Source organism: Astatotilapia calliptera, chromosome 10 (genome assembly GCF_900246225.1).
Source record: "Astatotilapia calliptera chromosome 10, fAstCal1.2, whole genome shotgun sequence".
Lineage (NCBI taxonomy): Eukaryota > Metazoa > Chordata > Actinopteri > Cichliformes > Cichlidae > Astatotilapia > Astatotilapia calliptera.
The window spans coordinates 8,533,629-8,559,574 of record NC_039311.1 but is presented as its reverse complement, the minus strand read 5'-3'; the positions used below and the strand labels follow the sequence as shown (position 1 = coordinate 8,559,574).

Below are 25,946 nucleotides of genomic sequence, written 5' to 3'. Positions count from 1 at the left end.
AAACGGGAACGTGGACCCTAACAATAGCAATAAAATGAGGGACTGGATCCCTGGTGGCAAAACGGTGGCAGAAACAGACCATTTCTAATACAATGACAAGGTTGGTCTCTGGAAGTTGTTAGTTTCTAATAATACTATATTTCTTACCTTAATTGCATTTACATAACGTTACTCTTGTTCCTGATAAAATATTAATAATATCAACATCTGGCCAGTATGCAGATATGAAACTAAAGGTTCAGATGGTTGAGATGAATATTACTAATTCAAAGAGATCAAAGTATTTTTCAAGCAAACATATTTCTCAAACAGGATATTCAAGTCTTTATTACAGATTGAGCTCCTTCAGCAGGAAACCTAATATCATATAAATTCATATTCCATAATATTTGCAGCCTGCAATCAGACTCTTGATTCCTTTGAATCACAGTTACGGTGAATAACAAGTACATGTTTTCAATGATACTGCAGACACCTGTTTTTGCACAATGCCCACTGTAAAATTCGTGCACAGTAAAAAAGTAAAGGTGCAGTCTGAGTACATGTGAGGCTACAGCAACTGCACGCACAGATTTTCCTCTATAGAACTTTGACTTGATGGAACTGTAAATGCACACAGTAACCTAATGTGAAAATGCATAAGTGCTAATAAAAAGTGCATTTTGTTATTCAAAATGTAAAGAAACCGCTGGACTCTTCCAGGTCACAGAATTGCTCAGTGGCACTGAACATGCAGTCAAAACACATCTTGCATGACTCAACTGAGGACTCAGTGAAGGAAGTAGCCAACTTGTTCATGGTCCTCAGTCTGTCACAGTATTCCTTGGACGTCTTCATGTCGCAGAACTTTATAGGTAACCCAATAAAGGACGTTAAACATCAGGAAGCTCATGGGAAAAACAGCTCGGGAGATGGTATCAATCCTTTTGGCCCGATCCACAAAACGCCTCCGTATCTCATAGAAACCCAAACCAGGAGGTAGATCAGCAAAAATGGGTGTTGCATCCATTTCCTGAGAGGACAGTGCAAGTCCAATACTCTGGAGCAGAAAACCCTGCTGTGCCAGCTCCTCCTCCTGGAAGACAAAGACACAGCACAGACTCACTGCAAATCACTAAGCTAAACTGTTTGTTTGTTTTTTCTTTCTTTGGAGCCAGCAATTGGCTGGTGAGCAAGGCAACAGTACATACCCTGGCACAGGCACTGCACTGCTGGGATGCATTCCCATGAGGAGCATTGTTCCCTGACATGTTGTTTCCTTTCACCTTACTGTCACCGGTCCCCTGCGGGTGAGTGTGGGAGGAAAGCCGGCACAATTATTTAATCGTCAAACAGACTGCACTGACTGAACAGTTTGCAAAACTGGCACAACTTTGCTCTACTGCATAGATGTCAGGCCACATGCATTGTATTGCACTGCAGATCAAAGCAGATGTCAGGTGTACTGAGGCATAAATATTATAAAAGGTATAAAGAGCTCTTCAGCTGCTGTCACATTGCTTTAACTTGCCTTAATGAAGGCCAAATTTCTCAAAAATGTGAAGAACTGGCCAAAAGAAGAGCCTCATCTAGTTTAAGGGTAATTTATCCTAATTTGTCTTCCTTATTCTTCCCTTTCTCATGATATCCATGATGTTGAGAACATTCAGCCAGCAGTAGAATAAGGTGATGGCTTGAATTAATCACAGGTCAGTGCTGTGTGCTTTTCCTGACTGGAGTGTAGCATGCAGGTGAGTAGCAGCTCGTGCAGAGCTGGGCACAGGGAATAGCAGGTGACAGCTGCCTGAGGGCCTGAGTGGGTGGGCTGCACTTACAGTTCTCTGCTGCTGCTGCTGCTCTTTGAGTTTCTTTTTCATTCTGAAGAACTCCTTGTGCTGGCGTGAAACAAAGTTGACGGCTGCATACTCCAGTAGTGCAGCAAACACAAACAGAAGACACACCGCCATCCAGATGTCTATGGCTTTGACATAGGATACCTGCGTAACCATAACAATCAACTGTCTCAATTAATATCAGAATCAGAAAGAAGTTTAACACCAGCTCAGCTGAATGAAGCCTCCAGTACATATACACAAAAGAAAATACTAATAAAACCTGTCAACATAGCAAAAATAGTTTGCATCAAGTATAAGCCACTGATTTCTTTTTTAAAAATACAACTGGAATATTACTATTACTCAATTGCGTTAATGTGCATTATTAAGGTAGTTCTTCAGCATTGGGATGTGGTCAGCAAGGGGTTCCTTTTGGACTGAGTGAAGAAAGATGATATATTATTGTATTTTTATATTATTTAATTATTTCCATTTATAATATTTATGTTAAATACATTAATTTTTTTTTTTTATTAAACTGATTATACCATTCACTTAGAAAAAAAGTTAAAACTAAATTATCCCACAGCCCGATGAAATGCATGCTAAGCTGACTGGTGATGCTAAATATGAATGTGAGGTTGAGTAGTCCAATTAGAAACTGAAATTTGGGTGCTAAAAAATTCTCTTGTTAAATCTATTTTATCTCATTTGACTTTCTTGGAATCATACAACCCCTCTGTATTTCCATTCTGACTTTATCTTTTTAGTAAACAGCAGATAACTTGCTGAAATTTGCTTCTGACCTTTGGCAGGGAGGCCCTGGAGCCAGAGCTCTGTGTTGTCATGGTGAGCACAGTAGTGATTCCCAATCCCACCCTTGCGGGAGCTGCATCCATGTTGATCCAGAACGACACCCAAGACAGGATGACAGTCAGCAGGCTCGGTATGTACATCTGGATCAGGTAGTAGCCCATTTGGCGCTCTAGGTAGAATTTGACTTCAATGCAGGTGAATTTACCTGACGACAGGAGGAGGCAGAGGTGCAAACTGAAAGTCTTATTAGAAGGTGATGGACAGTGTGTACTGAGAATGTAGGACAGTGGGTTGTCATATGTCCTGTACCTGTGTTGTAGTGCTTGGTGCAGTAACCAAGACCTTTCTCCTCTTTTAGCACAAACTGAGGGAGCATTAGATCATCAGCAACTTGCACTGCTCCCACATCCAGCCATTCAAAAATCAGGTCATTCATGGTGTAACCAACTAGAGGCGAAAGAGAAAGTGTACAGTACGCAGTACGCAGTAGTTTTATGTCAAAACCTGTATGTAATGTTTTCTTAGCCTGCCTAAGAAGATGAACTCACAGCTTTCAAGCTGCATGGTGCACGTCTGGCTGTCCATGGGGAAGTTTTTCAAATCCATGGGACAGGAAAGCGTGAGTGTCAGTCTGGAAAACAGAAGCAGCAGCATAATAGTCTATGACATGAAAAGGTGATACCCTCGAACCTTATCCCATAGGCAAAAAGGCGAATGGGGGACTTGGCTAACGACCACCTGTGAACTCCACAGTACTGGCTATTTCTTACTCATGTGTCACTCAAACCCTTTTTTTGAACACTCACCTTACATCAGTGGTCACATCAAGCAGCTCAAACCTCTCCGACACCTGTCCTCCCTTCCATTTTTCTATTTCACTGCCCCCTTTACAGGCTGCAGAAAGCACTGACAGGTGCTGACAGACATCATGTCAGCCTTTATGGTGGGCTTGATATAAAAATCGGCTGAGACACACACATCACCACCATCAGTTTAAAAAAAAAAAAAAAAAAAAAAAAAAAAAATAGGGATGTACCCCGGTTACAGAACATAAAGACCGAGATTAGAAAGCATTCCGTTATTTAGTACAGGTGTTGGCTTTATAGATAACACACAGATGTTCTTTAGCTGTCACAGCGTTCTTTGTTGTATTATGCTGTATTATGCTGTTCGTTTCACTGACCTATTTCTCTATTTTTCCCCTCCTGCACTCACAAAGCAAAGCCTCTCACATAAATGAGCAATATTGCAGAAAGGAGGAACATAAATGATCCTGGTTTAATGTCGTCCACAGACACTGTGGTTTTCCCCAAGTGGGGCCATAAATAATATAACCAACCTTAAAAAAAAGGATTTTATTCCTGTTTATCTTAATTACTAGAACTAATGCTTCTTTTTTTCTTTCTATTTATAACTCTTTACCATTATGCTACGATTTACCAGCGCTTTAGCAGCACATTACTGACCTGATTCCTCTTTAGCCTGCAGTAGCTGCTTAACAAGAACTTGCTCACAGTGCATGCTGGACAGTGCAATTACAACTGAACTGAACTGGAGTGAAACAAATATGTAGCAGTCCATACACTTGGATGTTTACAGTACTTCTCAATAGACTTTATATTCACTGAGCTACCCATCAAAGCATTTTTGGAAATGTGTTTGATAGTTGAAGTACTATTAAAACTTAACCCCACGTATTTAATAAACACACATAAAATGGCTCACCTGATGCTGTAGAGGACATTTCCGTTCTGGAAGATCCGCAGCAGTTTGTTGTCTGTTGTAACCTCGTGAAAGTTTGCTCCCTTTTCATTTGCAAAGAATAAGTCAGGTTTCCAAATGGAGTCCAACATTGAGGGGTCCAAGTCCAGAGAGTCATCAGGGTACTCCTTATATGCTAGTCGAGGGTCATTCCACTGCTGCCGTAGAAATACATTGAGCCGATAGTCCTAAATTATGGAGGCAACACGTAATTAAAAACTGTGTAAACTTATAAATGATGAAAAAATGGATATATGCATATTGCATATGCATGCAAGTATGCTGCATATGTTCAAGCATCTAATTTTAGCGAGAGGGCAAAAGTAAAGAGAAGAACTATCCTCTAAGCAGGCAGGCGTGACTGTGTGTCTGTGTGTGTTTGGGTAGGGGACAAATGGTGACAAACAGGCCTGAGTGCTCCCATAACCTGAACAACAGCAAACTCCACTTACAATTTCATCAATTAAAATTTGATGTCTCTCTCCTTTAGTATTTTACAAAATGCACAAATTCTCCAGGCTCTAAACGTGAATAAATCAACAAACATGACCAACCCCAGACATTCTCCAGAGGCCTTGTAAATTAAGGATGGCTGCTTATTTAGACAGAAAGACACATGAGAAGCTCTTTGCTGACACTATGTTATGCATTTACAAGGTGAAGCAACTAAACAGTCATAATCTAATGATAGTATGTTTGGGCATCATGAAACTTGGCCTCCACCAAGAGTCGGAGAGGAGCCAAACAAAAAAAAGAAGCTTCAGATGAATAAACAGTAAAGTGTCTGATGCATCTCATAAATGAGCTTTAACCAGCTCTGCTCTCCAACTGCTATTAAAGTCGTGGATGCTCATATTAAATGCGGCCAGAGTTTCAAATAATGAGGTCAGTGCTTTTTGGCTCACCAGTGAGCCCGGGGCTTCGGGCAGTTTTAAACACTCGTTTTCAGACAGATTTTCTACTCTTGGCTCTGTACGAAGTCATCCCAGGCTCACATCTCAGGCAGTGAGCACAGAAACCCCACCCGCCTGCTGTTTGGTTTGCGAGAGGCAACCAAACTGACCTGACACAGGGGAGCTAAAACTGCTTGTTTCAGACCGAAGATAAACTGAGGGGCTGACACCAAGGTCCAGTGTAAATTAACAAGGATTATTTTCAACTCTGAGTCATGCAGACTTACTTAATTAAGTTACTAAGTTGGAGCTGGAAAGAAGCACAATTGCCCCCCTATAAATTTTGACACAGGAACTATTGGTCTGTGCTATTGGTTTTCCATTTGTTTTGGTACTGGCTTTAACTGGCAGCTTCAGTCATCAGTCAGAGTAAGATTAGTGCCAGTTATCATATTACAAAATGTTATGCAGATTGATTGTGATACTGACTGACTTATTTTATGCTAATTCGTGCACATGTTTACTAAGTAAAATACCGAATACGGGACCATAAAGTTGTAGTATTGTATCTCTAAGCTGTAGTATAACTGCTTTGACTGAATTAAAGGATGTGAATATAGTTTCCAGTACATTATTCACATGTTCTGTGAGTATAAGGGATTAATATGAGCTACGACTTCTAACTTAGAGGCAATGATGCAAATTTATATTGAACATTATTACAGTGAAAGTGGCTACAAATGTTAGCTACAGACACTCCCATAAAAGCTCAGCTATTTATAGGCACTCCTTGAGTCTTTAGTCAAAGTGACATTTTTAAAAAGGACCTATTATGCTCACCTCCAACTATATATTTATATTCTTGGATTTTACTACCGTAGCTTTGCATGAATCATAAATCAAAAATAATCCTTATTTGTCTTATGTGCTCCTTGGTGGAGACCCTCGGTCCATCGCCTGTTTAGAGCAGTCTGAAGCCTTAGCTTTTACCTCACTGGGATTATCAGCACATACGATGTCAATATTAGAAACTTTGGCTGTATTTATTATGAACATCCACCACTGTAACAGTATATGTGACAAAAATAAAGAGATAATGGAGGTAAAGCCCAAAGGAGTTCAGTCACAGTCATACAAATGACAAGCTTTCATTTGCATAATTTTGAATATTTAAGCCCTCTTATTGGCAGAATTATTAATGTTCATTTAAATTGTCTGTCACAGACCCAGATTTAAATGTAGTTCAGGGTTTTGGGAAGGCCATTCCAGAAGTTTCATCCTACGTTATTCATTACAAAACCAGTTTTGATGCATGTTTTGGATTGTTGTATTGGAACATTAAGTTATGTCCAACTTTTGTCTGTTTAGTTGAGGCGAAGTTAAAGAATTTAGAGGTAGTCCTCCTCCTTCGTTAATCCAGCCACTGTGCAATCTATCAGTACCACTGACGGTAAAACAGCCCCAGAGCATGATGCTACCACCACCATACTTCTTAGCTGGTACAGCGCTCTCAGACTTAAAGGCCTCACCTTTACTCCTCCTGTCATTGTGGCCAAACAACTCAGTCTTTGCCTGACCATAAAAACATTTGGCTTGTCCATCAGAGGAACTGCAAATTTCACTCGAGCATGAAAGCACTGATTGTGGAGCATTCCCTTCTTTCCTGGACTGCACCCTCTGATGATCAAACAATCATCAGTTCAATGAATAAAAATAAATAAGTTCAAAAAGGAGAATCTACAGTTCTCCTTGTCTGATCTTCATTGGGTTTCTTGGACATTTCTATTGTTCTGAGTACTGGTCAGTCTAATGAGCACTGTTAATTAACTGTCTATTAACTTCACTAATAAAAAGTTAATAGGCCTTGGCCTTGTCAAGTTATAACACGTTTTAGAACCTTCAGCACCACTTTTTAAAAGATTTAAGTGAGTATATATGTGAGCCTGTATGTATACTCTTGAACTCATGTGGATTCGAGAAATTTGAAGTTACACACCCGTTTTTTTTTAAGTCATTAAAATGTATGTTGTACAATGGCACCTTCGAAAAAGAGCAGATAAATTTAAAACAGATGTTTTCTCACCATAGTTGTTTCAGTGATGGATCCAAAGCTGTTGATGAAGATGTTACAGGTCACGTTGACAGGAGAACCTGACGGGAGGACACATCTTAGTAACACTGCTTCCTTAAATACCACTGATGATGTTTTCTAAAAGGAACACATCAAATATTAAAGCTGATGAAGAGCAGGGGATTCCTGTACCACAACATCTGTTTTTTCCCTTCATAATATGCCATGCCGTGTCCTGATAAAGATTTATCCACGATAACAAGCCTGAAATTGTGTTGTCATTTCCAGTACGCTCCCATTAGCGTAGCCCATCTGTCGACCATTGGAACTTTAAATATTTCAGTGAGTCATTTCCGAAGAGGCAATTATTTATTGATTCAGTTTTACTTACATTGGTGTGTTTATAGATAATCAGCAGAGATTTATCCACAATGCACCGACAAGGATGTGGAGCAAATATGAAATATATATGAAATTTGACCCTAGAGGCGGTGCAGGAACTATGTGAGAGAGACTCTGCCAGTTTCACAAGATTGGACTGGAAAGGGCCTTTGGGGTAACATGCAAGGATGACCGCACATTTCTGTCAAATAAAAACGATGTGAAAGAGACGTCTGTGAAAAGACACCATCACCTTAGGGTGTGGGACAACACAGAAACCGTAACAACACACGAGGAGGAAAAAAAGGAGAAAGACTTTCGCATGGAGACATCGTAGCTTGCAGCATCTCTTGCCTCTGACCCATCTGTGAAGGATTTGTGCCACATCACTGCACAGATTGTTGTGCAAATTGAGCGGCACTCTTTCTCACACCTTTTCAAATAGAGCAGTATTTGCATCTGGGAGTGCAGTTACCTTTGAAATTTGGTCTGATGCGAGCATCATAGCCAGATGTGCGTCCCATCAGTTTGTCCAAAAAGTCAGAGGGAGAGGGCGGCTTGACTGCCCTGCTGGGGAACTTCAGCTCCTTACATTGCACAGACCTACAGGGTGATGGGGCAGTGATGATTCACTGACATAAATATGAACTTAATGTCTAGCTTCCTAATTTGTATTAAGAAGCTAAAATTTAAGTTTGGACATTACATGCATTTTGTGATTAAAGGTGTCCTGCTGTGAATAAAATTGCAGGCTTTCTGAATAAAAGAACAATATCCATGAAATTACTTTTTTCTTTTTTTTAAGATCTGTTTCTCAAATCTTGCAAATTTAATTGGGTATTTTTACCTAATGGAACTGTTGCTTTTAATTATAGATTAAAAAAAAAATTTAATGCATGTTTCTTTCCACTTAAAGAGAAAAAGCTGTGCCGGCAGCTTCTTTGTTAAAGAAGTATCGGAGCATGTAAGGTACAGTAACTGCCCCTTCAAATAAGCGTGCAGGCTGGCGCTTGCATTTTTGAAAGGAAAGACTTTCAAAACTATCTTACCTGCCTTGTTGAAAAATGACAAACGAAGCCCACAGTGGACACAGGATGTGCAGTAGCATTCTGAGTTGGTGGACCCAACAGATGAGAGAAAAACAGCCAAAATTTGGAAGGAAAAAAAAAAGGATGCGGAGATGCGGAGAACTTTCAGGCGCTGGCTCCTGGAGTCAGATGAGCCTCCCTCCCTCTCTGCAGGTGTAAAATACAGGAAGCTGCTGCTCTATAATTCAAAATCCAAGGGAACTTTTTTTTCCTCCTTCCCCTGCCTGTTTGTGTGGATCACTTCAAGCTTTATCTCTTTTTTATGGCCATATGCATGCTGAAGGAATTACTGCAAGAATTTTTAAAGAGACAGCAGCATTTTTACGGCAGAGTTGCCCCCAACGATGGTCTTCGACGCAGCCTCAGATCTGCACTTTCAAATATTTGGGATTCAAACTGTACTGCTTATAAGCACTTCTATTAAACAGATCTAATTATGAAAGTTAAACACATATAGCTATGCTTTTTTTTTCCTCTTTAATTTCTGGATGAACACAGCTCTGCAGGTGCTTAATCCACATTTTAAAAAACTTTAAAGAGGCATGTAAATAAGCCTGAAAACTGTATTTTAATAACAAGGGAGGAGAACCTTTACATTAAAATGACCCTTCCACCTCCTTTTAAAATCAGGTTGTTCAAAGATATTTTTGGTGAAACTGTATTTATATTGCCATCAATTTACAAAACCACATAACATCAGCACTGAATGGGCCTCAAATTGGGCAGGAGAACAGAGAGGTAACTGCCAAGTTGGCAAGATTGTTGTTCCATGCAGAAGGGAAATAAGATAAAGGCATAATGTTCCTATTAATTCCAATGCAACACATCTCTGTGTCAGAACACATCCAGAGGGGATTTATCTTTAGCACTGCTGTTAAAAGTTTCTGGTCTAATTATTTCATCTACAAACTGCCACACAAATTCACATATAAATGCGGAAACTCATATTTGTTCCTCCACATAGAGAGGGGGCAAGCTCAGCCATTTCCTCATGTAAAATTAATGTCAGAGAAAGCGATGGGACGTAACGGCTGCACGTGTTTGCCTCACACTTGAAAAGGCCATTCTCCACTCCGCTCTGGAGCCCACAGTGTCAAATTGGATAAGAAATGTGTTGGAATATAAAACATGAATGCCTTCCTAATAACAAGAAGTCCTGAGTAAAGAAAAAAATAAAATAAATTCTGTATGCGTGCACATTTTTACCTCTGGACAAGAAAAGTAGGCCAAGCTTCATTTTAGTGATATTTTGCTGGATTGCGAACTGGATTTACTTCATCAGATCATATTACCGACGCACTGTTAAATGGAGTAGTCAGGTGCTTTTTATACAGGCTGGCTTTTCCCATTTGAAACGATAAATACGTGCTTTTGATCTGCGGTCAAATCACTATAGCCCACATGCATAACCATAGCAAATGTAGCAAGCAGCACAAATTGATGCTCCAGTGGTTCAGATTACGATGAAGCACGCAGACTTAAACTACCGTCAAAACAATCAAAGCTCCGAATGGAGGTAAACTTCTCGGTTGTCAGTGTCATTTTTCTAAAAGCACAACTGAAAATACAGAGATGAGTGATTTAAAAATAGCTTTTATTGCAGCTTTTTTTTCTCTCCTCTGAACAAGCTGCTTTGATCACACCGACGGAAACGATGACCCATGTGCAACATTTGCAGCCTGGTGGGGGGGAATGCAGATAAGCAATCACGCGAGTTTGGTGACAGCAGAAAGATAACACAGAGACTTCTCCTAAAAGGAGGAAAAACAAGCGCAACAGATATAAATTCCAAATATGAAAATATTTCACCAACATAATTTACATTGATCCTCATTTGGTAAGTGTGACCAGTTGTGTCTTAGAGAATGTGGCAATGAGTCCCAGAGTTCAGCTGTCACATGAAGCCCCACTCCCTCCCGTGCACGTTTGTCGTCCCCACAGTCTTAATCCTCGTGGATGTTGAACAGCTTGGCCACTTCGTTCAGATCTGCATGCTCTTCTCCATCCTTGATGATCTACGAATAACAGAAATAAGCAATTACAACAACCGAACTGATATTTTGCTCTTGATGACACAAAGCAAAACGGCAGCACTTACCTTCCTTGCAACGGGCATTCTGTTAAACACGTTCCACAGGATAATTCCCACCACCACTTTGTCTCTTAGGTAGAAGATGACTCCTTTGCCATAGTCGTCTTTGTTCTCCACGACAGGAGCAGGTGTCACAGAGGCCACCGCGCTGGTGGCTGTGTCCTCCGTTTCACTTTCTGAGCGGATCCCAGTTCCTGCCGCAGATTTGAGAACACAGACTGTCTGACCCTTTGTCCTCAAAAATCTTTTTTTTTTTTCTCTCTTTGCTTGAAGGAAAAGGTTGACTGCTCCTACCTGACTCTTCTGTAGCAGCTTTAGGCGTATCCTTGGCAGTGGCTTTAGCAAACACGCCTACTGTTGGTAGGCTGCTGTCAACAATCCCGATAGCCTCGTAGCCTACATCAGGACCCAGATCACTCCTGTAAGAAGGTACACGTGATTTACTGCAGTACCACATGTAGTTGAGAACAAAGTCAGGAATCATGCATAACATTTAGTAATTCTTTGCACAAAATGTCTCATGTGTTTTCAAAGTGGGGCTTGAAAGATTTCAAGTTTAAAACTGATCTGATATCCGATTCTACAAGCATGTAGATTAAATACATAATTAAATACAAAATGTTAAACCAGGTCATGTTTGGAAGTGAGAGGGGCAGTGTTGGCAAAAGTACAGACACTCTGTACTTAAGTAGAAGTACAAATATTACTGTTAGAAAATACTCTAGTACTGTAAGAAAGTTTGACTTTTTTACTCAAGTAAAAGTAAAAAAGTACAGGCTCAAAGTAAGAAAGTAAAAGGTAGCTCTTTGGAGGATGTTTCTATTTTTGTGCAAAGCTGATTGAACCTTGTGCTATATTAACAAAATGATAAAATAATATCAGTAGATGGAAATAAAAACCTTTAGTCTATTTTCTTCTAATTGTGCTCAGCTTGAATCTGAAGAAAAAGAAGGAAAATAAAAATATACATCTATTTTCTGTTGCCTTCATTGTAGAGGGTGACTGTCTGTAAATAGGAATATGTGTACAGTCATGCGTTAAAGTGGGATTCAGCAGGTGGGGGAACACTAAAATTGGCTGTAGTGGCCAATTTTGTGGGGAAAAGAATCATAACTCATCATCATAACTCTAATATAATTTCTACTGAGAACTCCAGTCCTTAAACTAGCAGCAAGTCTAAATCAGTTTAATTTTCAGCATGTTTCACAATATGAAAATACATATTGTCACATGTAGAGACCCAGTATCTTCTTAAAACCTACTGAGCAGTACTTTCCTTTAAATCTAACCTCTCTTCTTCCTCTCCTGTCCTGTCTTTCTTATCTTTCACCATCCCTGAGTGAAGTTAGACCTTTCTTTTCTCTCCCTGTGAAATACAGCAGCTGAACCTTTAGCTAGCAACACACTGTGCGACAAACTGCACACAAATAGTTTGTGTGTTTACTGATTTTTGTTGAACTGCATTTGAAATGACCTGACACTTAAAAAAATGTCACTCCCTTTATGCTCGCTCCTCTTCTACAGGGCTAGCTAGATGCTGAAGTACCGCAACACATGGACATGTGCAGTCATTGGTGTTGTGGCAAAAACAAAAGCCACCGTTCCACTTTCAACCCCTGACCTTGGCACACGCCATCTCTTTTTATGCAACATCCTCTGGTGATTAATCAACAAACAGGACTGCCTTTCATGTGATTCTGTTTAGGCTCAAATCAGTTTGATGTTTGGACGCTGGCAGTACCAAAATAGTAACTTACCCCCAAATGCATTAAACCAAAAGTAACACGTCTCTTTTGAAATGTAAAGAGTAGAAATTACAGATTTTCATTTAGAAATGTAGGGAGAAACCTAAAGTAGATACCTGAAAATTGTATTTAAGTATTTAACTTAAATGGATTTAACTTCCCACGTCTGGGGGGGGGAATGATTCAATATTAGTATGTGTAAAAGTGTAGCCCTGCCTGCCTGCCTGCAGTATCTGGTATGACTCTCTTGTGAAGAAATAACAGCAACAAAATGTTTACAAAAATTGTTGATTGGTCCATGACATCGGCTTGGAGGAATTTTCGCCCATTCTTCCGTAAAGAACAGCTTCTATTCTGGGATGTCGGTAGATTTCCTTACACGAACTGCTGCCTTCCTCCATCATTTCTGGTGGATTAAGGTCAGAACTGTAACTCAGCCATACAAAGCTTTATTACTCTCCAACTATTCTTGGTACAATAACTTGTGTGCTCCGTGTCGTCATTTGGATGCGTGACCCACTTTCAGCTGAGATTCGGTTCACAGGCAGATCTCCTGACCCTTTGCCTTCAGAATTTCCCAGAAGAATACAGAATTCATTGCTCTGATGGAAAGCCGTTCTGGCACAGTCCCAAGCCATGATGGGCATTATGGTGCAAAGCAGCGTTTCCCTTCCTCCAGAAGCAAGCTTGTTTAAACCTCCAAGCTTTATTTTGGTCTGATACAAGCATTTCGAACAGCCTTCTGACTTGTCCTTGTGATCTTTAAGCAATGCTTATGCTATTGCCTCACTCCCACAGATATTCAAGGAAAATAATTATTTACAAATATAAAAGAAGAAGCCCTCTCACATCTGACTGCTATCTCACTGTCTGGCAGTTTAACTGTAATTTAACACTCACATTAACCGATGTTCCTTAAAGTTCACATCGCCCCTCCCTCCTCAGATATGCTACAATAGACAATTTCTCTCAATAATTAATTGTCATTGTCTGATTTGTTAATTCAGCTTTTTCTTTTTCCTTTTTTTAAAATCTACTTTTAAAATTTGTGCTAAAATCTGGTCAAGTTTTAGAGAATATATGTAGAAAACTAAAGGGTAGACAAACTTTGGAGCACCACTGTATAATTAAACTAGACAGTCATTTTGTGCCAAGAAGTGTCACCTAGGATTTCTATGCCAAGAACATTTTCCTCACATCTCTGTTGGAAGTAGTTCTGCTGAAGTGAAACAAATGCCAGCTTTTTAAAACTTTACTGTCAAAACAGCTTCCTGAACACTGTGTGTATGCTTATATACCTCAGACAGCTCCCATGTGAAACACAAGCACTGCTGAGGGCTGTAATCTTCAGTGACAAACCCCCACCGCTGCTGCCTGATGAGTTTTAAGACCTGAAGTGATGTCAGAGTCACCTGACCTTGACAAATTGAAAGGTTGCACAGAGAGCTTGTACAAAACTGCAGAGCCGGCCAGAACTATGCTTCGTTGATATTTATAGGGAATCTGTTGGTACATCTCTTTATATTTTACATGCAGCATTTGAGCATAAACAGATGAACTTTTCAAAAGTTACTGACTATACTTTATAATTATATAAATATGAAGGACTAGTTAATGGAGCTGTGGTAGTTGGACAAATGTTCCTGTGTACTTTTTCTTGGACTGCAGTGAACCCATGTTTCAACAGTGTGTCACATTTCACCAGCTGCTAGCAACATGTATTCACAACATTCATTTGGGTCCTGAGAGTTGCATTCCACACTGTACTTACATTTTTGGTAACTCCCTTAATATCTGGAGTCCTACTGTGATCTTATTTATAATGTCTAACATATGCATGTCCAAGGTCATAAAGTTTTATTGTTTTTAAGCTTTAAGTCAAATATTTAACCTTGTTAACCAGTCCGTGTGCTTTTTCATATATGAGAAAAAGTACACAGTCATCGAGTCGAAAGTTTTACCTATTAGGAAATAATAAAGCAATTACAAGTCTTACTTACGAGGTTCTAAAATGATTTAAATACAACCTCAGATGAAAACGAATCAATCACATGTTACACCATGTGATTGATTAGCAAAGAAATCTGCCAAAAGCACCGTGTAAAAAGCTAAACAAGCTTAACGCGCTTGATTAATCAGAAAGTGTGAGCCCCTCTGTAAAGGCACAGGTTTTAGCGTTACACGATGGCAAGGAGAAGAGACATCAGCAGTGATCTCAGTGAACAATCGTTGTTGTCCACAGGTAACCAAAGGAATCAATGCCATCACCATTAGCAACATACTGGAAGCTGCCTGATGACGTGGGCAAGCTGAATGTTTTTTTCCCCCATTGTGCCTTTCATCGTTTCATTTTAGCTCAGTTTAAGGATTTTCTGCTCGTTGTTTTACCACGTGTGTCACAGTAAAACAGACAATGAAGCATAGGAGAGAAAAGTTAAGTGAAGACAATGTTGCCTTCATTATATTCTGTAAGTATAATAAAAGCACCACGTCTAAATCTGTCAAAATGCTGTTTGTGGTGACAGTTTCAGTTTTAAACAGGGAGCCATTGCCCAAAGTGCTCCAGAAACTGTTGATGTTGTTTCTTATGCGCTCTGTGACCTTGTCTCCCTTGACCTGCTGGAACAGTACCCTGTTTTGATCAAGACCTCCTGATTTATAATTTAAGCACTGGCTTTTTCTCATCTGTGTAAGAGAGTTCAGTGGGGTGCATCAGCACACATATATACACACACATATATGCATGCATAGTTAGTGAGGCAAGTATAAAGCATTTTATTGCAAGATGGTATTATTTATTTTTTATCGAATTCTGATGAACAGAGATGACTCTTCAGGGGTTTAAAGTCTCTCTCGGGATGGATTTAATGTCCCCTAAAGACATTTTAATGGTTAATGGTTTTCAACTTCAAAGGAATCATGTATGTTGATCTGACCTCTAAAAGGATTACATCGGAGTCCCTTGCACCACTGCACATGCTCTGATTTAAATGCATTCAGTGCAATCAAAAATTAAGACTGTTCTCGCCTTCACAAACTCTTTCCTTCATTTCCATTTAAAAGAAGTTTTCATGGTTTGCATCCACAGGTCTCATTTGGGGAGGGGTGAGAAAAAAAAAAGACTTTATAGCCCATAGTAAGTAGAAGTAGTAAAAAGTATGATACCTACCAGAACATGGACTGATGCCAGTAGGGTTTGCTGGCTCCCGTCATGTTCTCTCCAGCTAGTCTACCACTCACAACAGCGTGATCGTGGTGCTCCACACGTCTGCGACCCAGTCTGATGTCATAGAAACACGCAGCATCTCCTGCCTACATCAACAAGAATCGATTGGGAACATGCAGTATGGCTTAGATTATGCAGTTTATATTTCATGTTAACAGGAAATGACAATATTTTCCTAAAACACAACATTACATTCAAAATAGGACATTGGCATTACACTACAATTTTAATTACACTGTTTTATATTAGGACTAAGACTTGATTGAGCCTGAAGAGGGCGCTTTAATCAAAAAGAAGTGCACAATCATCATTGTGCATCGGTTGGTCAAAATGTGGTGGTTTTGGTTAAAACAAGCGATAACAATTATTCCTGTGTCCAAAATGATCAGTGAAACTAGAGGTATGAGCACAATGGGATAATAATTAAGTTAAGACTTTCCCACAGGTTTGAAATTTCTACAAAAGTACTCAGCATTTTCTAGGATTTTATAGGCAAACCAGCAAAGCACAGCACAGGAACTTTTAAAGAGGGATTTTTAATCACAGCTCTTCAGGATCTTGTTAGCAGAAAACATCGTATGAACATTAACTTACCACCCAAATATTGGACCTCGCTTGCAGCTCTGCGTTTACCCGGTAGCCACCAAAGTCAGAGTCCACCTCCAGACCTCCTGAATTAGCAAGGTCAACATTTGGCTCTAGGCCAACAGCTGTAACAATGTGATCAGTTTTCACCTACAAAAATAAAACGATAGATAATAAGCAGCTTATAAATAAATTCAATGTCCTGATTCTGTCAGAGTTTGTGTAGAAATCTGAACCTACCAATCTACCATCCTTTAGATGGATTTCTAATTTGTCATCTTTGCAGGTCACAGACTTCACCAAAGCTTCTGAAATAATCTTTACACCCTCTATGAAAACAGGCAAGACATCATAATATAATGAGACACATAAAGAACATTTTTTGTCTCTGGAGACTTATATGAAATAAAGTTGGACCTTTCTTGACTTTTTCTGTTGTCCAGTTGCTCAGATACTCGGGTAGCACTTTTCCCATGTTACCCTTCTCAGGGAACATCTGTATCACCTCCAGATCTGACTCAGTAGCTAAAAAGAGAAAGAGGAAGAACAACAACTAAGAAAAGAGTTACTTATGCTGGACATCAGTGTTCTTATCTACTCTGCTAGTTTCTCAGCTCGTCATCTGTTCTTACATCTCCTGCCAAGGGCACAAGCCAGCTCGCTGCCCAAGAAGCCACCTCCAATGATAGTGATGGATTTTACATTCCTCGAGACCTTATCCAGAGATCTGAAGTCCTCAATCTGTGGGAAAAACAAAAAACAAAAACTGAATTTAGAGCAACAGTCAGATTTTTTTATGTAACACACAGTAAGACTTCTGTCTGGAAAATCTCAATGCTTGTAATGATCTAAATCAAAAAAGACAAAACTTTTTTATTTTCATTTTAAAATAGTTAATATTTCCTTCGTGGTATGCCTTAACACTCACTCCAACAAGCTGTATATACATACTATCAGCCACAGATGGTTAGAGTGAAACATCTCTACCACCCCCTTGTGGCTACACACTGACCTTGCGGAACAAAGTGGTTCTCCTCATCACTTCCTCTCCTGCTCTTTCAATGACTTGGAGATTTCTTGGCACACCACCTGAGAAAGATACAATTAGCTTCTACCAGGTTTAAGTGATAAAAACAGACAAGAAATAAAACAAGGGAGTTTACCTGTAGCAATCAAACACTTGTCATATGAAATCTCAGTGTCATCGTCCAGTTTTACTTTGTTTCCTCTCACATCCATATGAACCACCTATAAAAAAAATAAGTATACCTCATGAATAACTTCTGCTTTCCAGGTTTAGACATCATAACACATAATGCTTGCAAATCGGTCAATATAATTACTTCTGGTCTGAATACTTCACTTTTATTCAGCATAATTTTATTCATATACTGAATAAAATTATGGAGACTGAGGAAAGAAAACCATAAATCTACCTTTTTCCCAGTGAGAACAGCCACTCCTCCATTTTCTACACTATCCAGCTCTTCTGGGTTAATGTAGAATGATGACGGCTGGAAGTAGATGCTAGCAAATAAATACAAAAGTATTAAAATGACTAAACCACTGAAAAAGAAAAAAGCTTCTCAGAAATGTTTATAGAGTACACATTCCGTTTTTTACGACAATACCAGGTGTTTAAAAAAAAAAGTCTATCACCTCTTTGTAGAGAAACTGCAAGATTTGTTTGGTATTAACATTTATTAAAGGGAAACAGCAGTAAAATAGAGACGTTAGTAACAACCAAATGTTATAAGTAAGATCATCAGGGATGTCTCAGTGTTCCTGCAAATTTTAAAGATCAGAATGACTGCATTTCAGACCGAGCAATGTTGAAATAATAAATTATAAGCAGACATTTATAAACAAGCCATGGATACAAGTTTGGTATACAATAGCACAATAGCACATTATTATAACATTATAACTGTTCCAAACATTTTGCTGCACACTGAGCCTAAAGAAGTCTCTTTAGGCTCAAATTTAGCCTAAAGAGACTAAAGAAGTCTCTTTAGGCTAAATTTGGGTGACAGTGCAGTGCTTAGTAATGTCGCCTCACAGCCAGAAAGTTCTGGGATTGAACATCTAAGCTTGGCAGGGCCTGTCTGTGTGGAGTTTGCATGTTCTCTGCTGTGTGAGTTCTCTCGGGGTACTCCAGCTTCCCCCCAGTCCAAATACAGGCCTGTTAGGTTCACTGGTGAATTCAGTCTGAAGTACGTGTGAATGAAACCTTGACTGGTTCTCTGTGTTAGCGCTGTGATAGACTGGCAACCTGTCTGGGGTTAACCCTGCTTCTCGCCTGAAGTCAGCTAGGATAGACTCCAGCCCCAAGTGGCTAATAAAATGGATGGATGATATGTCGGCAATGTTACATTTGGTAAAGGTCTACTGTACGTTATCATAACTCTCTTATTTATTTGCAATACATGCATCCATCTATTTCCATCTAATATAAGCAACTCATTACTGTGGGTTAAATAATTCATTGTAAAATGTGAATGAGGTTAACCAAGTTCTTTCACTGGTACAGCCTACATTCAATTCTCTCTGTGCTGGATGTTAGACATAAACTGCCTAATACAATCTGCAAAATTAACACCTATTTTTAAGGAAACAAGATATTTTAAGACTTAATTTTGCTTTATTTTTTCCCTTTTTAAAGAACAATGGAAGCCCTGTGTTTAAGTCTGAAGAAGGCACAATAGTGCCAGAGGAAGCTTGAATTTTTCAATAATGTAGCAAGACACGGCCAAGGACAGACAGATGCTGAGACAAAAGAACTGAGAGCACTAAGGTTAAATAGACCAAACACACCTCCTTTCTTTTCCGTTCCATTGTTTGAAGCGCAGAGTTTCTGTCACACTGGGATCATCAGAGAACCACAGCTCTTTAGAAAGAGGAGGTCTCATATATGGAAGGTCTGGCTCATCAGTCACAATTAGTACCTGGCAGTAAAAAAACAAACAAAAAGACTCATATTTACCAAATTCAGGTACAACTAAACAAGTAACAAAGAGAATTCAAAGTGAACATGGGGGCTTTACTGACCTTGGCACCGGGGTCTCTGGCTCGAATAGACCGAGCAGCAGCAAAAGAGGCAGTACCTCCACCAATGAGGAGATAGGGGGCATGTGAGGGCAGCTTGAGAGAGGCAGGTGTGAAGCCCACGGCTGATTTTCAGATGGAAGAGGAACAGCAAGCACAATTCAGAGTGAAAGTAAGACAAAAGAGGCTCAGAGTAACTCTGTCGATTCCACTCCCTCACTGGTTTCGTCAGTGCATCTCTGAATGCTATCTTTGTGGCTATTTTATCTGGGGCTGTTTTTAATCTTACTTACATGGCAGCAAATGAGGTATCATTTGCAAAATTCTCAGCTTTTCAATATAGACAGTACGCACAAAAAAAAGAGAGATGATGAAAGTATGACACACGCAAAGAATCTGTTGTAAAACACATCATCTCAATTTAACAAATCCAACAACATATTTTTAACACGTGGAAATTTGCTTTGCCGCCTGCCTGCTTGCACTGACCTGCTTTTGCCAGTTGATGTCATCATTTCTAATACCCAAGCATATAAAGCCTTGCATGCTCTAGATATTTTTTATATTGCTTAACATGCATGGTAGATGAAGAGGGAAAAAAAAAAAGTATGCAGACAACCTGGAGGCAGTTCGGTTGTTTCACTGGTGGCTACTGCTTCAGTGCCTGATGCTGGAGGGCTTGGCTCCTGGGATGAAGGAGCTGTTTCAGGTTTTGGCTCAGTGGTGGCTGAGAGCGAACACACAGTTAAAAATAACTTTGAGTAACATTCAGCATATAGAGCAAGAGACAATCTGGTTTGTGGTTCAGCGAGAGATTTAAAACAGTCTCCAATTCAAGTACAGTCTGTAACGCAGTTTGCTTTAAAGCCTCAAAATCTGCTACTTACATGGAAAATAAAGTCAAAGCTAAACCATGCGCTATGGAGTCAGCTGATTAAAAGGCTCTTCTAACACCTTTAAAAACAAATTCCTTTAAAAAGGTGTCACTGCGAACAGCATTTAAGCGCTGCACTTAAGAGGCCTGGAGGAGATCTGTTTAAATGTGTCAAGGTTACAAAGATTTACTTCCTATTAGTTATTAACATAAGTGGAGTTTGATCAGTAACCGACTACACAGACATGGCAAAGAAATCACTCACCTTTTGTCTCAGTGGTTTCTACAGCTAAAGGACAAAAAAAAAATCAAAAAGTGAAATTCAGAAATTTCTCAGAGGTTAACAGTAAAGGTGAAAGTTGTCTTATTAACCGATAGTTCCTAAAAGCTGCTCACCGGGAGGCTGGGGCTGGATGGGTGTGACTGATTCTTTTGCAGCTGCTTTTTGTGATCTGGACGAAAGTTCAGTGATACGTGCCTGATATCTTTGCTGGTCTCCTTTCATAGTATGGTACGCCTGTAAAAAACAGATAAATTGACTAAGTTTAGTCACTGACAACTTCAATGATTGCTTCATTTTGTCAAGCTGTCCAATTTTTCCAGTCAGATCTGGTGTCAACGGTTATCTTTCGGTCATGAGCAAACAGGCAGTGGAGGCCTTTAAACTAGGACTGGGTGATATAGCCATTCAACCATTTTCTTAATTACTTGCGCAATCTGGGATATGCTGAGGCAGTGGAGTATATCCCAGCTCACAGAGGGGATCAGGCGAGTTACAACCCAAACAGGTCACCAGTCTATCGCAGAGCTAGCACAGAGACAGACAACTGCACACACACGCGCATACACTCATATCGACACCTACAGCCAAATTAAAAATCACTAAATAACCCAACATGCATGTCTTTGGACTGTGGGAGGAAGCCAGAGTACCCACAGAACCGACACTGGTAGAAAAAACGCAAACTCCACAGAGGAAGGGCCCAGCTGGCTGTCAGAATCTGCTGGAGGTGACAGCAGATCACTCCCATCACGGTTGTTATACAGATTTTTTTTTAATCTATCCATAAAACTGCTCTGCTATTCAAACAAGCTTAAGTAAAGCCAACAACTAATAATTCATACTCTGAAAGTAAACATTAACTTCATGCATCTGTGAAAACAATCAAAAGGTCTGATTTGCTAAGATGACACGCTACAAAAACATGTTCTTTTAAAAAACACCAGACTGTTGACAAAAACAGTAACTTTTATTTACAGAAAACAAAAGTTGGAGGTCACACTGCGTGACTTAAGTGTTGTAATGTGTTATGTGGGATCAAAACTCATCGACTAAAAATTCAAAGTCTCAGAATAACACAAACTAACAAAGCAGCCATTGCAGCAGTGGTCAAACAACTCCTGTGTTGCGTGAAGTAAAATTACTAATTTTGTTAATGGAATCTGGTGGAGAGTAACAACTTGATTTCTTTTCCAGTGAAAGCTGTACTTTCAGGTGGCTAAAATCCACGTCGCTGTTGACTGTGTCTACAGCAGTACATGGATTTTAGTTTTTACTCCGAGTAACATGGTGACTGTGGATCTGAACCTCATACAGGCTCACTTCAAAGAAACTGAACCATCCCTACTTAACAGAACATAAACCAGCTGCTTTTAACACTGCCTATTAAATAATGTTGCTTTTATATGGGGGTGGCTGTAGCTCAGGAGAGCAGGTCATCTACTGAGCTACAGCCACCCTGTGGAAGGCTGGTGGTTCGATCCCTGGCTCCCCCAGTCTGCATGCCAAAAGACCTTGGGCAATATACTAACCCCAAGTTGCTCTCCAATGCATCCATCTGAATATGGATCAGAGTATGAGTGTGTGTGAATGTTAGCTAGAAAGCACTTAAAGCATAGAAGAAAGTGCTTGTGTGAATGGGTGTGAATGGATGTTAATGGGTGAATGTGGCATGTTGTATGTTGTATGTTTGAGTGTTCCGGGAGAGTAGAAAACCGCTATATAATAATCAGTCCATTTACCATATAAAATACAGAGATATGCAGGCCTTCTAAATATCTTGTATTGGCATTAAGCATAAAAATATAGATTTGTTTTTCTTTTGTCCATATTGCTCAGCCCTTAATGTTCAATTTACAGAAATAAAGCCCAAGAAAAGGGGTGGAAAATCATTGCTCCAATTAATACATTTGCACACTCTCTCTATGATGATAAACCAAGCTTACTCACATATGCCACGCCACCAATGGAGGCTGCTCCAACCAGGAGGGCATACTTTAGATTATCCCCACCACCCCCTGGCAGCCCACTGGACATGTGAGCTGTGGGTACATGTGTTGGTATTCTGCCATTGTTCAAACCTGAAACAGTAAACCAGCACACACATGATTAAACACTGATTAAAGCTACAGCACTCTTAATTATGTTCACAAACGTTACTAAATCAGGGTTCAGTCCTGCTTCTAATAAAAAGAAATTGCCAAGTAGCTAACCCGTTTAATACACGCTTAATACATCTGTGGATGCTGACAGTGGAAAAGGACTGAGTAAATATATGCTCCTGTGCTTGCCCTCATCACACCTCTAGGGTTTAAGAAAGCGCCTTAAATTACTTTTCTATAAAACAGAGACAATGGCAAACCTATCTGACTTGCGTTGCAGGTGTTATTCCACTCTAAGAGTAATAGGTATAACGTGACATATTATTATGAAGATTAATGTACATTCTAGCAATCTACATACTGCACAGGACTGGGCTTATCATTTCTGGGTCATCAGAGACTGCAAGACCCCATGATTCAAATCCAACACTGGGCCCTTGCATACGCTACAAAGCGTAAACGGGCACTGAACATGGTGTAACACCTGTACCAGCACTAGACACGTGAAAAACATGCTTGCTGACGTTATCAGTTAACGTTGGCGCTTCAATCAATGAAATGAGGTGCAGTTTAAGTTAGGTCGTTACTGAAATTCCATCTTGCGTCGTTAACGTTTGCTAATTAGCTGAGTTAGCATTCTAATAACCATCCAAAGGTCACTGAAATTTACGTGCGCTAAGCTAACAGGGCTACCTCCCTTGTGGGTTCATGTTTTGCTGCTGTGTATTATCATGCTACAGGCAGTGCATGATCAAACCGAGGTCAGCTAAAAGGAAGACAAGTTACTGTAACTAGATACTTACCTGCTTTTCTCACATTCTGCCGGCACAGAGTTGATGAAGTTCTAGCCAAAGGAGCGAGCTTTTTCCACACAGTCCTACATTTCAGCATTGTGGCTCAGCTCCCGGTTTACTCGCAGACTTGTCGGATAAAAACACAAGCCAGTTTACCCTTAATTTAATTCCAACAGCCTGCAGACACTGACAACTAGCTGCACAGCACCACACACCAAGGCCAGGGACAGGTCATACGTTTCTGGGGAATGATGGGTAATTGTAAAGACGGTAAAGACGCCTAAGATTGGTCGCCCCTAAAAAAGAAGAAGAAAAAGAAAGATGGCGTCGCTCCTGACATGAATGACAGCAACTCTGTTATCGCAAGTAGCAGCTATACTGAACTCTTTCATTCAAGGCTCTTTGGTAATTGCGCGAACCCCCTTCTTGTTCCTTTCTTAAAACAACTGTAGTCAGAGTTTACTGCTGCCCCCTGCATGTCATTTAAAGTAATACTACAGTAAATTGTTAAAAAAACTGTTATGAAAAAAGTTATGAAAACAAAAAATGAGGTTGTGTATTCATGCAAAACACATTTAAACATAATAATGAATATTATTTATATATTATTAACGCAGCTAATGACTTAAAGAATTTCAAGAAATAAAAATATTTTTAAAATAATGTGCTTTAATGAATTTAAATATAGTCCATGTATGAAGGTTTATTGTAAGTTATATAAACAAATCTTTATTGGGTTTTTACTGTCATAATTTATGAGTGGTAGGCTAGATTTCTAATAATCTACAGGGAGTGCAGAATTATTAGGCAAGTTGTATTTTTGAGGAATAATTTTATTATTGAACAACAACCATGTTCTCAATGAACCCAAAACACTCATTAATATCAAAGCTGAATGTTTTTGGAAGTAGTTTTTAGTTTTAGCTATTTTAGGGGGATATCTGTGTGTGCAGGTGACTATTACTGTGCATAATTATTAGGCAACTTAACAAAAAACAAATATATACCCATTTCAATTATTTATTTTTTACCAGTGAAACCAATATAACATCTCCACATTCACAAGTACTTGGACGCGTGTGATGGAGCATTGTCCTGCATGAAAATCATGTTTTTCTTGAAGGATGCAGACTTCTTCCTGTACCACTGCTTGAAGAAGGTGTCTTCCAGAAACTGGCAGTAGGACTGGGAGTTGAGCTTGACTCCATCCTCAACCCGAAAAGGCCCCACAAGCTCATCTTTGATGATACCAGCCCAAACCAGTACTCCACCTTGCTGGCGTCTGAGTCGGACTGGAGCTCTCTGCCCTTTACCAATCCAGCCACGGGCCCATCCATCTGGCCCATCAAGACTCACTCTCATTTCATCAGTCCATAAAACCTTAGAAAAATCAGTCTTGAGATATTTCTCGGCCCAGTCTTGACGTTTCAGCTTGTGTGTCTTGTTCAGTGGTAGTCGTCTTTCAGCCTTTCTTACCTTGGCCATGTCTCTGAGTATTGCACACCTTGTGCTTTTGGGCACTCCAGTGATGTTGCAGCTCTGAAATATGGCCAAACTGGTGGCAAGTGGCATCTTGGCAGCTGCACGCTTGACATTTCTCAGTTCATGGGCAGTTATTTGGCGCCTTGGTTTTTCCACACGCTTCTTGCGACCCTGTTGACTATTTTGAATGAAACGCTTGATTGTTCGATGATCACGCTTCAGAAGCTTTGCAATTTTGAGACTGCTGCATCCCTCTGCAAGATATCTCACTATTTTTGACTTCTCTGAGCCTGTCAAGTCCTTCTTTTGACCCATTTTGCCAAAGGAAAGGACGTTGCCTAATAATTATGCACACCTGATATAGGATGTTGATGTCATTAGACCACACCCCTTCTCATTACAGAGATGCACATCACCTAATATGCTTAATTGGTAGTAGGCTTTTGAGCCTATACAGCTTGGAGTAAGACAGCATGCATGAAGAGGATGATGTGGACAAAATACTCATTTGCCTAATAATTCTGCACTCCCTGTAGTGTTGCCACCATCTGGTGGTTGAATAGAATAGAATAGCCCTTTATTGTCACTGTTCAACGAAATTGTGGGTGCTCCACGCCAACTGTGCCAAAATAAAATATAAATAGTAAGACAGCAGGAATGAATAACAAACAGGAGAAATATGTACAAAAACAAGAGTAAGGTACACATTAGAGAACGAGTTGCGATGTGGAAGTAGTGCAAAGAAAAAGACTGAGGTCTGAATACTGTCTGTGTATGAGTGGCCTGAGCAAAGACTGTTACTCAGATCGGTGGGTGAGTAGGCAGGGGCAGGGGTGGGTGTGAGGAGATAGTGTTTGTTTACAGTCCGAATGGCCCAGGGCAAGAAGCTGTTTGTGA

The 25,946-nt window shown here is 39.8% G+C and overlaps 2 protein-coding genes and 1 long non-coding RNA gene across 3 annotated transcripts in view; 1 reads left to right on the top strand and 2 right to left on the bottom strand.

The window, feature by feature from the left end:
* LOC113030055 (uncharacterized) overlaps nucleotides 1–7,625 on the top strand; it is a 15,382-nt gene extending 7,757 nt beyond the window's left edge. The window contains exons 2-3 of the long non-coding RNA XR_003273541.1: nucleotides 2,630–2,760; nucleotides 7,373–7,625. This is a non-coding gene — a long non-coding RNA (uncharacterized LOC113030055). The remainder of the gene's footprint in view (nucleotides 1–2,629; nucleotides 2,761–7,372) is intronic.
* On the bottom strand, nucleotides 384–10,333 carry glra4b (glycine receptor, alpha 4b). The gene is made up of 10 exons (XM_026181114.1): nucleotides 8,786–10,333; nucleotides 8,212–8,339; nucleotides 7,368–7,435; nucleotides 4,356–4,579; nucleotides 3,179–3,261; nucleotides 2,940–3,077; nucleotides 2,621–2,835; nucleotides 1,815–1,976; nucleotides 1,191–1,283; nucleotides 384–1,075 (listed from the first exon to the last, which is right to left on the bottom strand). Exons 1-10 carry the CDS (start codon nucleotides 8,842–8,844, stop codon nucleotides 812–814), a joined length of 1,434 nt encoding a protein of 477 aa, XP_026036899.1. The 5' UTR covers nucleotides 8,845–10,333; the 3' UTR covers nucleotides 384–811.
* Nucleotides 10,334–10,401: 68 nt separating this feature from the next.
* aifm1 (apoptosis inducing factor mitochondrion associated 1) lies at nucleotides 10,402–23,985 on the bottom strand. Its single transcript, XM_026181112.1, has 18 exons — nucleotides 23,577–23,985; nucleotides 22,622–22,752; nucleotides 20,788–20,908; nucleotides 20,657–20,680; nucleotides 20,137–20,244; nucleotides 19,521–19,642; nucleotides 19,287–19,417; nucleotides 17,909–17,999; nucleotides 17,636–17,720; nucleotides 17,485–17,561; nucleotides 17,105–17,213; nucleotides 16,890–16,997; nucleotides 16,713–16,801; nucleotides 16,482–16,622; nucleotides 15,831–15,973; nucleotides 11,211–11,335; nucleotides 10,923–11,110; nucleotides 10,402–10,839 (listed from the first exon to the last, which is right to left on the bottom strand). The coding sequence occupies exons 1-18, from the start codon at nucleotides 23,662–23,664 to the stop codon at nucleotides 10,768–10,770; spliced, it is 1,953 nt and encodes a 650-aa protein (XP_026036897.1). The 5' UTR covers nucleotides 23,665–23,985; the 3' UTR covers nucleotides 10,402–10,767.
* Nucleotides 23,986–25,946: the final 1,961 nt, after the last annotated feature.